Consider the following 13,980-nt stretch of genomic DNA (forward strand, 5'->3'; position numbering starts at 1 on the left):
TTAACATGATTTTAACATCATTATTATTGGTGATTACCAATAATAATATGGCCAACATTTATTTTTCTATACATGAGTTCTGACCCCCAAATATAATCCCATCTTTGGCTATATGTCATTTTGAAATATAAATGTGACTTGACGGCACAACACTAAGTAATACGTGTACATCTGTATGCATCTCTGTATCTGAGGAATAATATTTGCACAGCCTTTCAAGCTGCACAGAAGGTCACCCATTACAAAATTACATAATTCATATCTAGTGCTACATTAGCACAGAACCCTGGGAACAAAGACACTGGCTCTTTGTGGAGACCTTCCTCAGATGTTCAGTCAGCTTTCTTTGCCTCTCCCAAACTTATCTGCGAACACACACACACATACATGAGCAGACTTTTCCACACAACAAAGAGGCGGCACATACAAAGATATATGCACTCCATACTGTTTTCAATCTTTTTCAAATCCTATCCACCAGACGCCTCTACAGACTAAGGCTTTATAGTGCTTTCAGTGTCAGCAGGCATGATACTATAGCAGGTAAACACGGCAATGTGAAGATAAGGCGGCCATCCCCCGCACCCAGACATCTGAAACATTCCCCCAGCCATTCAATTAAACTTTCAACCTCCGTATTATGGCTTAAAATCACTTTTTTCCTACTCGCACTGAGCATGGGCATCCATCTATTCAGAGACACACACAGCATGCAATAGTTATTTCAGTTTCTTTCTTAACAGCGGTCAAAGGGCAAGGCTGCCTACAGTGCTGCGCCCGTGAAGCAGGCAGGGGAGTGAGCGTCATGGCAAAGAGCACCTGGTCTGGTGAGCACTCTCCACTCACCACGTAGACTACATCATTAAATAGCTACTGCAGGGATGAGACCAACAGCATTGCATTCATTAGTCAGCCTCCTCCGGGCTAACCTTCCACCACAAACTGTTCATACTCTACAGCAAATAAATAACAACTAAGAGCGGCCTAACTACGGCTGACATTCTAAATGGGTTGCAAATGATGTGGTTTTTAGAGGAAGATTTAACAGACTGTGGTTTGGTTCTATGTACGGTTTTATACAAAATGCCAACCACTAGTGATCATAAGGAGCAAGTGGGGGAAATTGGAAACTGGTTATGCAAATTCAGCAATTCCTGTTGGTATCCAATGGACTAGATTTAGACTCATGCAAAACGTTCTGATTCTACATGGACTGGAAAATACGTGTGCACGATTGCAAACAGCGGTTATGCTGCCATAGATAAAATATGCAATCATTGTTGGACTCCTAGAAAGTCTGACATGTACTACAAGACATAAACAGTGTTTAATTGGACCATAACATATTAAACCATTCAATAAAATGAATCTCTCTTTCACTCTCTTTTTGTTCTTAATAAAATATATTTTGATTTGTTTCATCTGATCCATACGGAAGATGATTAGGGCCACATGTAAAAGAAACATTTGAGATCTGACCAAAAGTTATTTTATATTATATATATTAGTTATGAGATTGAATTCCGAAATCTGAGTTTTATCTCAGGTTTTATTCTCAGTATTCAGACTTTTTTTAAGTCAGAAAAAGTATTTTTTAAATTCTGAATGTATTCTCCGAAATCACATTTGGCCTTAATCCTCTTCCGTAGAGCTCCTAACCCCAGCCCAACTCTAGAACCGGTGGGCATATTACATTAGGATGTGCTTCCTTGAAGTTGGTGCAATTTATTTGTGGACCATTCTATCGTCCTATAAATAATATAGTTCAGTTTTTGTGTATGTATTTGCACATGAAAGATAATAGAATTGGATGCACTTCTAATTTACATTAATAAAGCTGCACATATAGAATAGTGGAACCTATGACATATAGACATACAATAAACGCCTTCTTTCCAATTACTTGAATGTCACTAGATACATGTATTATTTGCTCATAATCTTTCCGACAACCGCGTTTTCCATTTCAGTGAGCAAGCACTAATATTTTCATTAAATGTATAGCATAGCAATATTAAAATCAGGTAATTGGGGTTACCCAGCTGAACCCTGGATAAAGAGATTTGTGTCTTAGATTCATTGGGTATGGAGCACATGTAATGACTGTCTCTTTATTAGGCAATATCACCTTTTGTGGCATCGTCATAATGCCTGTAAAGTATTCCTAAAGGACTGCAAAGATGAAAGCATTGAGTAATGCTGTACTTTTTGTATCCATTTTGGTGTTTGCTGTAAATACTGCTGCACTAGTAACTTTAGCAGCTGATTAAAGAGCAGGCCAAGAGGTTTTGTTTTTCATTTCCTGGACTGACCACTCCATTTCTAAGAAATCCAAATGTGGTTTGTCCATCCTCCATCTCCCTCAGCCTTTCATTTTTGCTCTGTGTCCTCTTTCCTCTTCACATAGCCTGAAGGCACATTCTGAAGCTGCTATGGTGTGATTTACATGTATTTTGAAGGCACCTTCACTCACTCTTTCAAAATGTAAACCAACAAACTTTCCCTGTGTGTGAGAGAGTCTTTTCAAAAACCGCTATTAAGAATTAACTCACAACGTTATCCAAGTATCAGTATTAATAAATGATGGTCACGAGGGAAACACTCAAAAGGATGGAAAGTAGCCACGAATCGCTTGCGGTGGACTTCTTTACTCTTTGTACAGTAAGTGATGTCTTTGAGTGAACTCGCACGGCAAAGACATATTTCCATATAGAGAAGATGATTAGGGAGGACGAAGACAGGCATGCACAAAGTACAAAGCAAAAAGCAGCCTTTGTATTTCCCTCAGACGAGCCCCCCCCCCCCTCTAGCTCTGATCCATCCCTTAAATCAGAGCTAGCTGCTCTGTCCATCACAGTCCCCCAGAGAGACTCTACCTGTCACTCCGCACTAAAATGAGCTTTGAATCTGCTTTTGTGAGTCCCTAGGAGTGTGTACACATTCATATAAACAAATCATACACACACATAGAATCATATGAGCTGCCATATGAGTCAAAGGAAGGAGAAGCCTGTTGCTGCGGGCCTGTCCAATCAGACGCCTCTGGGTATTTAATCACTTGTGTGTGTATACAGAAACAATAAATCACTGCTGTGTACTGTACACCACATGACAACTTAATACATCACATTAATAACATGCTGTGGCTCATAGGATGATATTTGCTAGAGCCAGCTTGTTATTTTCTGCCATCGGGCATATACAAAGTATTACAGTATATTCACAGTTTTTTTTTCACTGATTATAATTTTTCTGTGAAAAATCAATCCTCTGTTGGATATTCACGGGACATTTTCAATTATCTGCTGACACTCAGCGAGGACATAGGTTCAGATGAGGTTATTTGTCCTTCTCAAGAAAAAAATTTCTAATAACAAACCGAGTCAAAGTCAAATGTAAGATCAGTCGCAGTCGAGTCTGAGTCAAGTGACCAACAGAATGGAAATAGAAATGGATGGAAATGGAGTATTTGAATAACTTATATCCTAGAATAAGGAGCAGCGCACAGTTATACTATACAGTGCCCAAAGTGGTGTAGAGGGACTGGTGCCTTGCTTAAGAGCTCCTCCACAGTGCTCAGGAACTGGACTGGCACCTCCTAAAGATGGCTCTTATGGCACATTTCCACTACAGCACGGAGCGCGGTTTAAGCGTGCCGTGCCGTGCATGGCCCATTTTTGCTTGCGTTTCCACTTGGCGTAGTACCGGCTAGCGGGTACTATTTCACAGTCTTTCTGGCCCCATAAAATTGAGGTTCTTAGCGGGTCAACAACCAGGCTGAGTCGGGCTGAGTATGCTAAACTAGAGAGAGAGAATCGCTGGCAAGGTGGCTACGACTACAACAAAATGAACATATTTGACCGTGATTTAATTGTAATAATTTAATTGCCCTTCCTACATCCAGGACATGGTTAAACCGTACACCCCAGCACGTGCACTCCGCCCAAATAGCTCGCTGCACCCGCACTGCGAGGGGGACCCAAGTTCCCATCAGCAAAAACACGTGGGTTTGCTATCCTGGCTCCAAAATGGTGGAATGAGCTCCCCATTGACATCAGGACAGCAGATAGCTTACACATCTTCCGGCGCAGACTGAAAACTCATCTCTTTCGACTCCACTTCGAGTGATAGAATTACTAACAAAGAACTTATATACTAATAAAGGACTGGCTTATCTAAAGCCAGTTGAGTATACCGGTTAGTAAAAACCATGAATTAATGCTTTGACAAGTCTGCAGACAAGATAGCAGGCAAAAAACGTTTTAAAATACGTGTTTTCTCAATGGAGATCGGCTAAGCTAACGCAGTATATGCTCCGACCGTCCACACTCACAACAATGGCCTATACAGACATAAATAAAACAGTGACTGTATTCACCATGACACAGACAGTCTGTGGTTTATACTAATGTCTAGTTTCTGAACAGATACGAGGAGCTGTGAGCTTGAGTGCTAACAGCTAACGGCTGATGTTGTTTTTCTGTGGTTTGCATTGAAGATGACGTCACGGCTCCGCCTACACTGCGTTACTATAGTTACTGCCCCAGCTACTAAACTGTAATGGAAACGCAGCATAAAGTGAGTCTGGCCTAACTATACCGTACTAAGCCGAGCGAGGCCCTGCAATGGAAATGCGCCATTAGTCTGTATGGAGAATTGAACCTGCCAGTTCAAGACCATAGTTAGCAATACTGTTTTTCCAATGCTAGTCCTCTAAAAAAATCCTCCTTTGAAAAGAGTCAATGTTGGAACTGAGTTGGTACTTGGTTCAGGGGGTTGAGGCAAAATCGAGCAAAACACTAGGATTGAGCGAACTGTTTCAAATACAATATTTTTACATCGGCCAAATGGTCCCCATCAGCCCAAAAAACAGTTATAGCTGATGTAGTTGTGTAAATCCGCTTTTGGCATAAGAAAAATACAACGGTACATCCCAAAGTTTCTGTCACAGAAGGAAGACTCAAGCTTAAAGGGGACCTATCATGCAAAATGCACTTTTTGATGTCTTTTATACATACATATCAGGGTTTCCGTTAGCCGGTAATTACCGGTTTTTAGCTGGTAAAATGTATTAATAATTATATCACTGTATATATATCATCAATAATATGTAAACATTTGAAATGTATGTTAATGTTGTTAATTATTTTGTATTGTGATGCTTTGGCAACATTGTTTAATTTAACTTTCATGCCAATAAAGCCCCTTTGAATTGAATTGAATTGAATTGTATTAAAAACCGGTAAATTCAAAACCTGCCGGTCAAAATGTCTGGTAATAATTAGGGAGGCTCCGATCGATCGGCCACCGGTCATTATCGGCCGATATTCCCTCTTAATAGTTTGATCGGTGCTCTCTATGAAGGCCGATCAGGAGAGCTGGATCTGATCGATATGGACATAAACGCGAGTGAAGTATAACCGGACGTGAGAGAGAGATCAGATCAGCTGCTGAGTCTGACCGAGACACGCAGCTCTCCATAATCACCTGAAGCCCCGCCCTCTGTTTAGCGAGCTGCAGGAGCTGCATGAGAAACTGACGTGCTGTCAGGAGAGAGAGAGAGAGGGAGGGAGAGGGGAAAAGAGAGGATCCGTTTCTCCCGTGTTATTATTCAAATGTAATGTAAACTTTTGAATAATGTACGTTATCTACTACAAGTAGTTTGTTTGAATGTAATAATTATGTTGTTTGTTGTTTGTGGAATCATTTATTGAAAAATGAATCTGAATGTTTCGATCTGTTACGATTATAAACTGAAACAATATAAAAATGAGCCCCGTGAACTGAGTTTTAAACTGAAGCATATCTGCTCACAGTCCGGTAATTACCTGCTAACGGAAACTCTGCTACACAACTCTTATTATTATTGAAATATGACCGGTAAGTTTCAAATTTGTCCGGTAAAATAAATTCTGCCCGGACATTTGACCGGCGAGAAAAAATCCTAGCGGAAACCCTGATACATATGTGTCCCCGATGTGTCAGGGAACTCACGTAGCGTCAGAAAATAAAACCCTCTCTCTTTTCCTCCTTGCGCAAATCTCTAAAAACGGGGCTACACCGGAGCTGATCCAGATTTCCCATCCGATATGACGTAAATTACGTCATATCGAATGGTGGACGAAACGTCGCTGTATCAGAAACAAATCCTTGATCTAATAATCCTTGCGTTTCATCACCGCAGCATTTTAGACAGTCTATCTGCCAGGTCCCGCATGAGCCGGTATAAGCTCCGCCCCCTCTTATTTTAATTGTTTTCAGTAAAAAAAAAGCTTTATACCCAGAATCAGCACTTTTGTAACAGGAATATAAATAGTGATATGAGGCATAGCTAGAATGGGTGATCTGTTTGTTTTTTTGACCAAAACACTTCATAGACATGTTTTTTATAATTTTGTATATACCTGAGATCTATGCTATTGCCTAAAAATAGCATGATAGGTGACCTTTAACTGCCTTGTTAAGTCATCATACGTTTGAAAATACGCTGAAAATAAGTGGTTTTGGGGTCCTTCGATACCATGTCCTGCTTCAGGATGACTGAATTAAGACGTAATCAGTTCTCTACTGATACAAATAAACTCAATACCAAAAAGTTAGATCAAATAGAAGCAGTATCATCCCAGCAGTGTGTAGCCCTGTGATTAATTGTATCTTATGGTAATGGTAACATTAGTAACTCGCTTCTCTTACTGTGATGCGTTCATCTCTGTCATCTAAGTTGGAACCATCTCTCCTCCAGGAGATGGTGGGTTCAGGGTGCCCTCGGGGGGGTTGGCACTCCAGCACGGCCGGCTCACCCACTGCCACCATGACGTCCACCGGGTTCTGTCTGAAGTCATCGCGCAAAACTGGAAAACAAACAGAGAGGCAGAACAGTCAATGGAGTGGAATTCAATGACGCCTGACTATGATTTGACCATGAAATATTACAATATTGGGTCACATTATTGGCACCTTCAAGGTTGTATTTATTGTGTCAACAAGAAGAGCTCTTTGACTGATGGATAGTGTGGTATTCACAGCTTTCGAAAACACTGGGGTACAAAGTTGTGACATACAGTATGCTGTGTTTTCAATGTCAGAGCCCAGGGAATTGCTTTTTATTATTTATGTTCCATTTTTCTCTGTCACCTACCCTATTTTAGTTCCTGGAATGAAAATGAAATGCACAAAACACAAAATGATCCCTACTTTTGTAATGGGAACAATGGCATATTGTCAGTCACCTAGCAACGGTGACTTTAACCATTGAACAGCAGCATATTGCGTACTTGACTTCCGATGTCGAAAATATGACCTTACAAGTTCCATTTGAAGGCAGCTGAATAAAGAGCTGTTTGCTAGCTCTGTCTATCACATTATTTTTTAAGGCACAATACCAACTCCTGCTGAAAAGACCTTCCCTTTCATGTGTTAATACAGTATACAGATATAATGTAAGATATCATGATGCATTGTATATAATATCACAAGGAGTCATCATGGGATTATTTCCTAACTCAAACAGGGACGAAGTCTATTGGGACAAGCTGCTGAGAAAGAGTCTAAATGGCTGAGAGTAAAACGAGAAGATACACTGCTGCAGAGCAACGCTGAAAGGTGAGATCCAGACGGCTCCACCAGCAGGCAGCGAAAAGCTACCACAGCAATTTATCATCTTTCCACAACGAGTAGCCTGCGCACAGAAACAGAGCTCGCCAGCCAGCCAGAAGCCGAACTGGAGACAAAGCAAACCCGCATCCACTCCATGAAGCAAAACAGAAGAGTGAGATTTCTGGTCGCCACAGGCAGTTCATTCCTGTCTCCACCATGGGCTGGATAGAAAGGTCTCCACTGCAAAGCCTCAAGCCGTAAACAGCATTAGGAGACGCACGTTTCTGATGAGAGGCAAGGGATTCTAAAGATGTAAATGTGTCAAAACAAATCCACTGCAAAAAGGGTGTTCCTGAAGGGGTGGAAATGTAAAAAAGGGTCTGTACCTTTAAGAAATGTGGTGTATTCATTCCAAATAAATGGTAAATGGACTGGTATGGTAAATCGTTCACCCATTCACACCCATTCATACCCATTCATACAAGGCAGTGTACCTTACTCTAGGACCTAACATTCATACACAATCACACACAATCACACACCGTTGGCCGTGCCATCGGGAGCAACTCAGGGTTACGTATCTTGCCCAAGGATACATCGACATGTTGGCTGTACGGGCTGGGATCGAACCCACAACCTTCTGGTTGAAAGACGACCGCACTCCCTCGCAGCCACAGTCTCCCAAGTGTATTTGAAGTATCAAAAGATCTGGGGTCTATGTATTGAACAAATTACAATTACAACAACGTGTATTGGACTGTTTAGTACTGTACTGCATTGTGCTATCTACTAGGATGTCACCTTTCTAGAGTTTGTTTTCGGCCTTCATCTGCATTATTTGGTTTTGGCTTCACAGACTATACTAGACTCTACAATCTATACCTTAAAAAAAACCTGGTATACTCTTCCAATGCCTATCTTGAATTTCTTACGATATGGGGACCATGTATTGAACATCTTAGGATAGATAGATAACACAATATATTGGACTGTTTTGCACTGTATTGTATTGCATCGTTCTAATGGCTTGGGTTCCAGTTCTCTAGACGGTGTTTCTGGTCTTCATCAACATCACTGGGTCTTGGCTCTATTGACTCTGAATCAAAAGGACTGACATGATGGTGCATATTTTCCATGGCCAGTTAGTTGGTTTTATTATGTAATGTCTACTACTCTGTTTGTCTTCACGTGTTGTAAAATAACAATCTAACAGAGTTCTAACATGTAATATGAGACGTTTGTCAGCAAGAAAAAAGAAAGGGGTACATGATCAATTAAACTATCGGTTGTTCAATACAACTGAGGAAAATTCTGCTCCCTACGTGGTGAACAACATGTGCAAACATAGACCCCTGGCCTGTGCATGAGTGACTGCTGTTAAGCATTCCCAGTCTTAAATTACAGCGGGGGGCTTAGAACCTGAACAAGCCAAGGGAGTTGAGCCAACACAGAGGGAGAGCAGAACTGAGTCGAGCTGGGTTGGGTTGTAAAGACAGGAAACAATGAGGAAAAGGCATAATGGCTCCCAGATGGCGGCAAACTCTTTCACCTCTGGCTACGGATTTGTACATAACGCCTGACGAGCGGGCCTGAGACGCCTGATGGGCACCGAGGATATGGGAGAACAAATTGGGATGACCTTCTAATTGGAGGCATTGTGGCCCCCGCACTTCTTTGAGCTCCACTCTGCTCGCTGCTCTGCCCCTCTGATCCTCTGGGCAGGGCTGCAACTGGATGACTGCAGTTGACTGAGTCCTGATGGGAAACAGCTGTCTGAAGACCCCCCCCCCCCCCCAACCCCCAACACCACCATGTCACATGATAAAAGGCATTCCTCATGGGACGCAAAAACATGGTTGAGGTTACGCCAGGCAGGAAGAAAGTGAGACCATCATGATTGTGCGTACAGTGTGTGCGTGTGTGTGTGTGTGTGTGTGTGTGTGTGTGTGTATATGATTGATTGACTGATACTATCTCATAAGTTTAATGGAAATTGAGCTACACATCTGTTTTTACTATCGTGTGAGGTCCACATGTCTCTGTAGGATTTGAAGCCTGGACTATTTCCTCAAACCCTTCGTTAAAAGATGTATTTCTAGTGATAACGCTGGAATTAGTGTAAGACATAAGGCAAAGGCAGATATGGGTTAAAAGCTTATGAAGGTTAGTAAAGAATTTTCTCATAAGCATGCATGTTTTAGTGTGTGTTTGAACAAGGAAGAGTTGGCCCGTTTGCGCATATTGTGCTGGGTAAGCACCTAGAAAATAATCTGGAACATGTGCTTGTAAAATGAACTGTTTATTTTCTCAGAAGGTAAGATGTCTCTGGTTATTAAGTTGTAATGAGAAATTATGCATGCTAGAGTAGAAATCATGTAAGCATACTTAAATTGTCCAGTTTCTCAACATTCTTGGGTTTCTTTCCTCGCCACACAATTCAAATCCTTTCTGCTTATCATTGAACACATGGTGGTGGTTGCTGACATTGCTAGGGTCAGGAGCGTTTGCAAAATATGAACATGAATAATGAGGAAAACGTGGGGTTGATGCATTAATGAAATATTTCAGGCTGATTACTGAAATGTAGACATCCTGTAATGACTGCCCTTCTTTCAGGAATGTTAATCAAAATGATGTGGAGGAAATATCAGCACGAATGAAAGCCTCATTCTTACCTCTGCTATGCAAACAGAGATTCTTTTCAGATGATTCATATTCCTCAAGTATCTCCAAAATTGTAACTAAAAATTCAGAATGTTGCTACTTCTGTTTTATCTGTATTTTAAACCTGTAATATGTTCATTTGTCTAAGAAGGGTCTTTTAATAAAAACACTGAATAATGCAGTTTCCGCTGATACCTAGGGTTGGTAAATACTGAATCTAAATGTAACTGTTTTGTCTGTGCTGTGTACGTGTTATACAATAAAAAGAGGATAAACGGTAAGAATGTGAATTTTATGATAGCTTCTGGCAGCAAAAACCACAATGCTGGCACATGTGCAAAGGGGTTACGTCGTACTTAAAGGCCACTAAAACATACGCACCATTACCTTGATTAGAATTACAGTTTTCTCCAGGTTTTAAATTGCTGGAAATATTGTTTATAATGTATGTAGGTATCAAGTATATCTCACAGCTGGTCATTTTAATGTGCGAATATGAGTTATTAGAGACTTAAGGCTTTGTGGGCTTTCTTTTCGCTCCAGTTATTCTCAAATCATACTTTTTTTTACATCACAAGTTGCACCCACATGAATTGTACAGTTTTTTTTTTTAAGCCATAGCATGTCGACTTTGGCTTCTGATAGTGAAACCCACCTCTACAGCTTCTGAAGCCGGCCCAGCTCGCCTGTTTAGCTGGAGCTTTACACCTCTCTCCGTCTTCTTTTCACCCTCCATCTGATCCCTCTAGATGAGAATCTCATAGCCCACTTCAAAGCATCTGCCCTTGGCCTCGCTACCCTGGATCTGACAGTGTCTGACTAGTTGTTAGTCCTCTGGAGCCTGAGCAGAAGCATGAAAGGCCTGCTGCAGCACAGCTCCAACAATCCTCTCTGCAGAGTCCAACTCCACCAGAAAGAAGCACAATCCAACCCAGCAGAATACCATATCACACTGCATCACTGCATGAGATAGCCACAGGCACCTTCTGTCATTGCAGTCCACAACAACCCTGCTTCGTGACTTCATTTTGTTTTCAAATACAGCACATCCAGCTGTACAACTGTTTTGGTACAACAATAACCCAAAGTCAACATCAACATTACTGCGGGGCACTGACGGTTTAATATCAGTTAAAGCTTTGCCAAAAGCAGGCCAGCAGCTGTGCAGGCTTCTGCTTCCAGCTCATATTATAGTTGAGGAAAACAATTAGCAATCAGCTCATACACAAGCCTGTTTAGAGGCAAGAGACAGATTTAAACTTTTAGGAGAAAAAACAGCTTATCCACATCATTAGTTTGATGTGTTTTACGTGTTCATCAGAAATGTAATTCGAGCAAATGAAAAAAAAAGGGAACCTGTATTGGCGTGTAGGAACCTGCTGAGTACAATGGAACCACATTTTACAATCAGCAGGTCTGAGCTTGATATGTATAATTAGCTGCCAAGTATATAATACCTATATTATTTATTAAAGAAATTCACATTCTCAAAAATCTTTCAGATGCAGTAAAACAGGCCTTAAAATGTCAAAATGTAATATATTCAGTCAGTGAAAGAGCAGGTTATTATTATATATCTATAATTATAGTTCGACTGTGTGGCACTCATATCCAGGCAGTTATAAGTACTGGCATTTATGACACTTTCAAATTTCTGAATGTGGTTCTATTAAGACCGTTTATATTGTCAGATAAGGCATGCATATGGTATTGTCTTTGACATGAGGGTTAAAGGAATAACAATTGTTCAAATCACTAGCACTCATCGGTCTGTGCACTATTTATGAAGATAAAGCCAGGAAATACTAGGAATTGCTGGGAAATACATATTTTAAATGTTTTATCCATACAAATTACAAGGTTTTAACAGGGACTATTTCTTTGCTTGGAGCAGTTACTTTCTGGAGTCTGGCTGGTTGCTTAACAACCTCTCTAGGGACTCTAGGGACTCCCAAAAATGTTGAATTATTCCTTTAAGCAAAACAAAACTCTAATAAGATGGTATAACTGGAGTAAAATGAAGTAAACTTGACTACCACATCTTTATATATTTGAGCAGATAAATAACTAACAATTATGTGTTTACTTACAGTATATACTTACAGTAAAAAAGGAATATCATTTAACATTCTGTATTTCAATATTTAATCCATGCCATGCATTATTAATCCGTTATTTGAGTAGCTAGTACACACTGGCGTCCTCTAAATGGTTTAATAGTGAGGGGAGAAAAAATATGTTATGAAGATTAAAGAAAGACATAATCCCCGTTTCATAAAATGATGGTCTCTGCAGTGCGACTAGTTTTCTTGTACTTCATCAGACCATGTGTAATATGTAAATTGTAAAATGGGAAAAAAGGCGGAGGCTGGAATCAGTTCTCTTGCGTGGCACTCTTGACCAATAACCCACTTGAACACATTATTATTAAGTAGTTGTTAGTAAAAAGTAAGTACTGACATTTATGACACTATCCATATTTCCTAATGTGGTCCAGTGCTTGAACTCCTTCATTTCAGTTGAAACACGAAACAGCCTGTCAGGACCTCGACACAAACTGATGGACCCAAATGCACGACCCAGAGACAAAGTCTTAAATGTAAAAAAAAGTATCTTTGATTTCAAAGATCAGGAAATTCCTTTTAACAGAGTAGGCACTGGAATTAACAAAAATCGCTGACAAGGAGGAAAAACTAGGCATAACAAAAAGAGAACTTAAGAAACAAACTTAAGCCTACAAAATTAACAACAAAACAGCTGAGGCTTGGCAGGACCATTCGGGGAAACAAACCAGACGAACTGACACAGGACAGGGGAGAGACAGGACTATTTGAACATGAGGTGAGTGGGAACAGGTGGAAACAATCAGGGGCGGGGCAGACACTGATGATGGCGGGAAAAACACACAGGGGGAGGAAGAAACACGGCCTGAAATGAAAGACAAGAGGTAAGTTGAAATAAAACGGGAAATGGAAAACGAGATATGACAATAAACACAGAGACTGACTAGAGATGAAGGATCTAAATAAACAGACATGACCAGACGTGAAAAAACATGAAAATGACAGACATAATACATAAACATAACTAACACATTTGATGAGACACAACACAGCCTTCTTTGACTAAAATAGCCTGGAACATGAACTTGAAAATATATAGATGTACTACCCAAGGCTAGCCTTACAAATACAGCTATCACCTAACCCCAACAGATATTAAATCCTTGACTTTTTCTCACAATATAGGGAATGACCTTTCCCTACCCCCTACCTCTCTACTTCTATCCCACCCCTCCCTCCCCCTCTCCCCCTTTACCACCTCCTACTCGTTTTCTCCTCCTTTCTTTTAGAGCTGTAGTCTGGAGAGACAGGAAGCTGCAGGAGAAACAGCTGCTCCTCAGAAAAAACAATATGCAAAGCTCATGTACTGAAGCTGGTCGGAGAAAAGGTCCAGCGGGCCGATACCATAATATGATAATATGAAATGCAACCAAGCAAATCCAATAAAAAAAGAAGGTCCTGCGCATGTAAATTAGACTCCATCCTTTAGCTCAGTCTCATAACTACAACACACGAGACTTGTGGAGTACACACTTGTATCCAGAAGACACTGCTTATAAAGCAAACATAGATCCTGGCCCGTCCTCCATAAGCTCCCCGATTTGAATTTCATAAATCATTACTCACTAAGGTCCCGAGGCAAAGAGGGTTTTTTCAC

The 13,980-nt window shown here is 40.6% G+C and overlaps 1 protein-coding gene across 1 annotated transcript in view; it reads right to left on the reverse strand.

Moving 5' to 3' along the window:
* The window catches only part of LOC117458859 (roundabout homolog 1-like), a 127,759-nt gene that overhangs the window by 39,894 nt on the left and 73,885 nt on the right, over nt 1–13,980 (reverse strand). Inside the window, exon 3 of the mRNA XM_034099553.1 lies at nt 6,694–6,851. Within this exon, the coding sequence (XP_033955444.1) occupies nt 6,694–6,851 (158 nt within the window). The remainder of the gene's footprint in view (nt 1–6,693; nt 6,852–13,980) is intronic.

This window comes from Pseudochaenichthys georgianus, chromosome 14 (genome assembly GCF_902827115.2).
Source record: "Pseudochaenichthys georgianus chromosome 14, fPseGeo1.2, whole genome shotgun sequence".
Taxonomy (NCBI): domain Eukaryota; kingdom Metazoa; phylum Chordata; class Actinopteri; order Perciformes; family Channichthyidae; genus Pseudochaenichthys; species Pseudochaenichthys georgianus.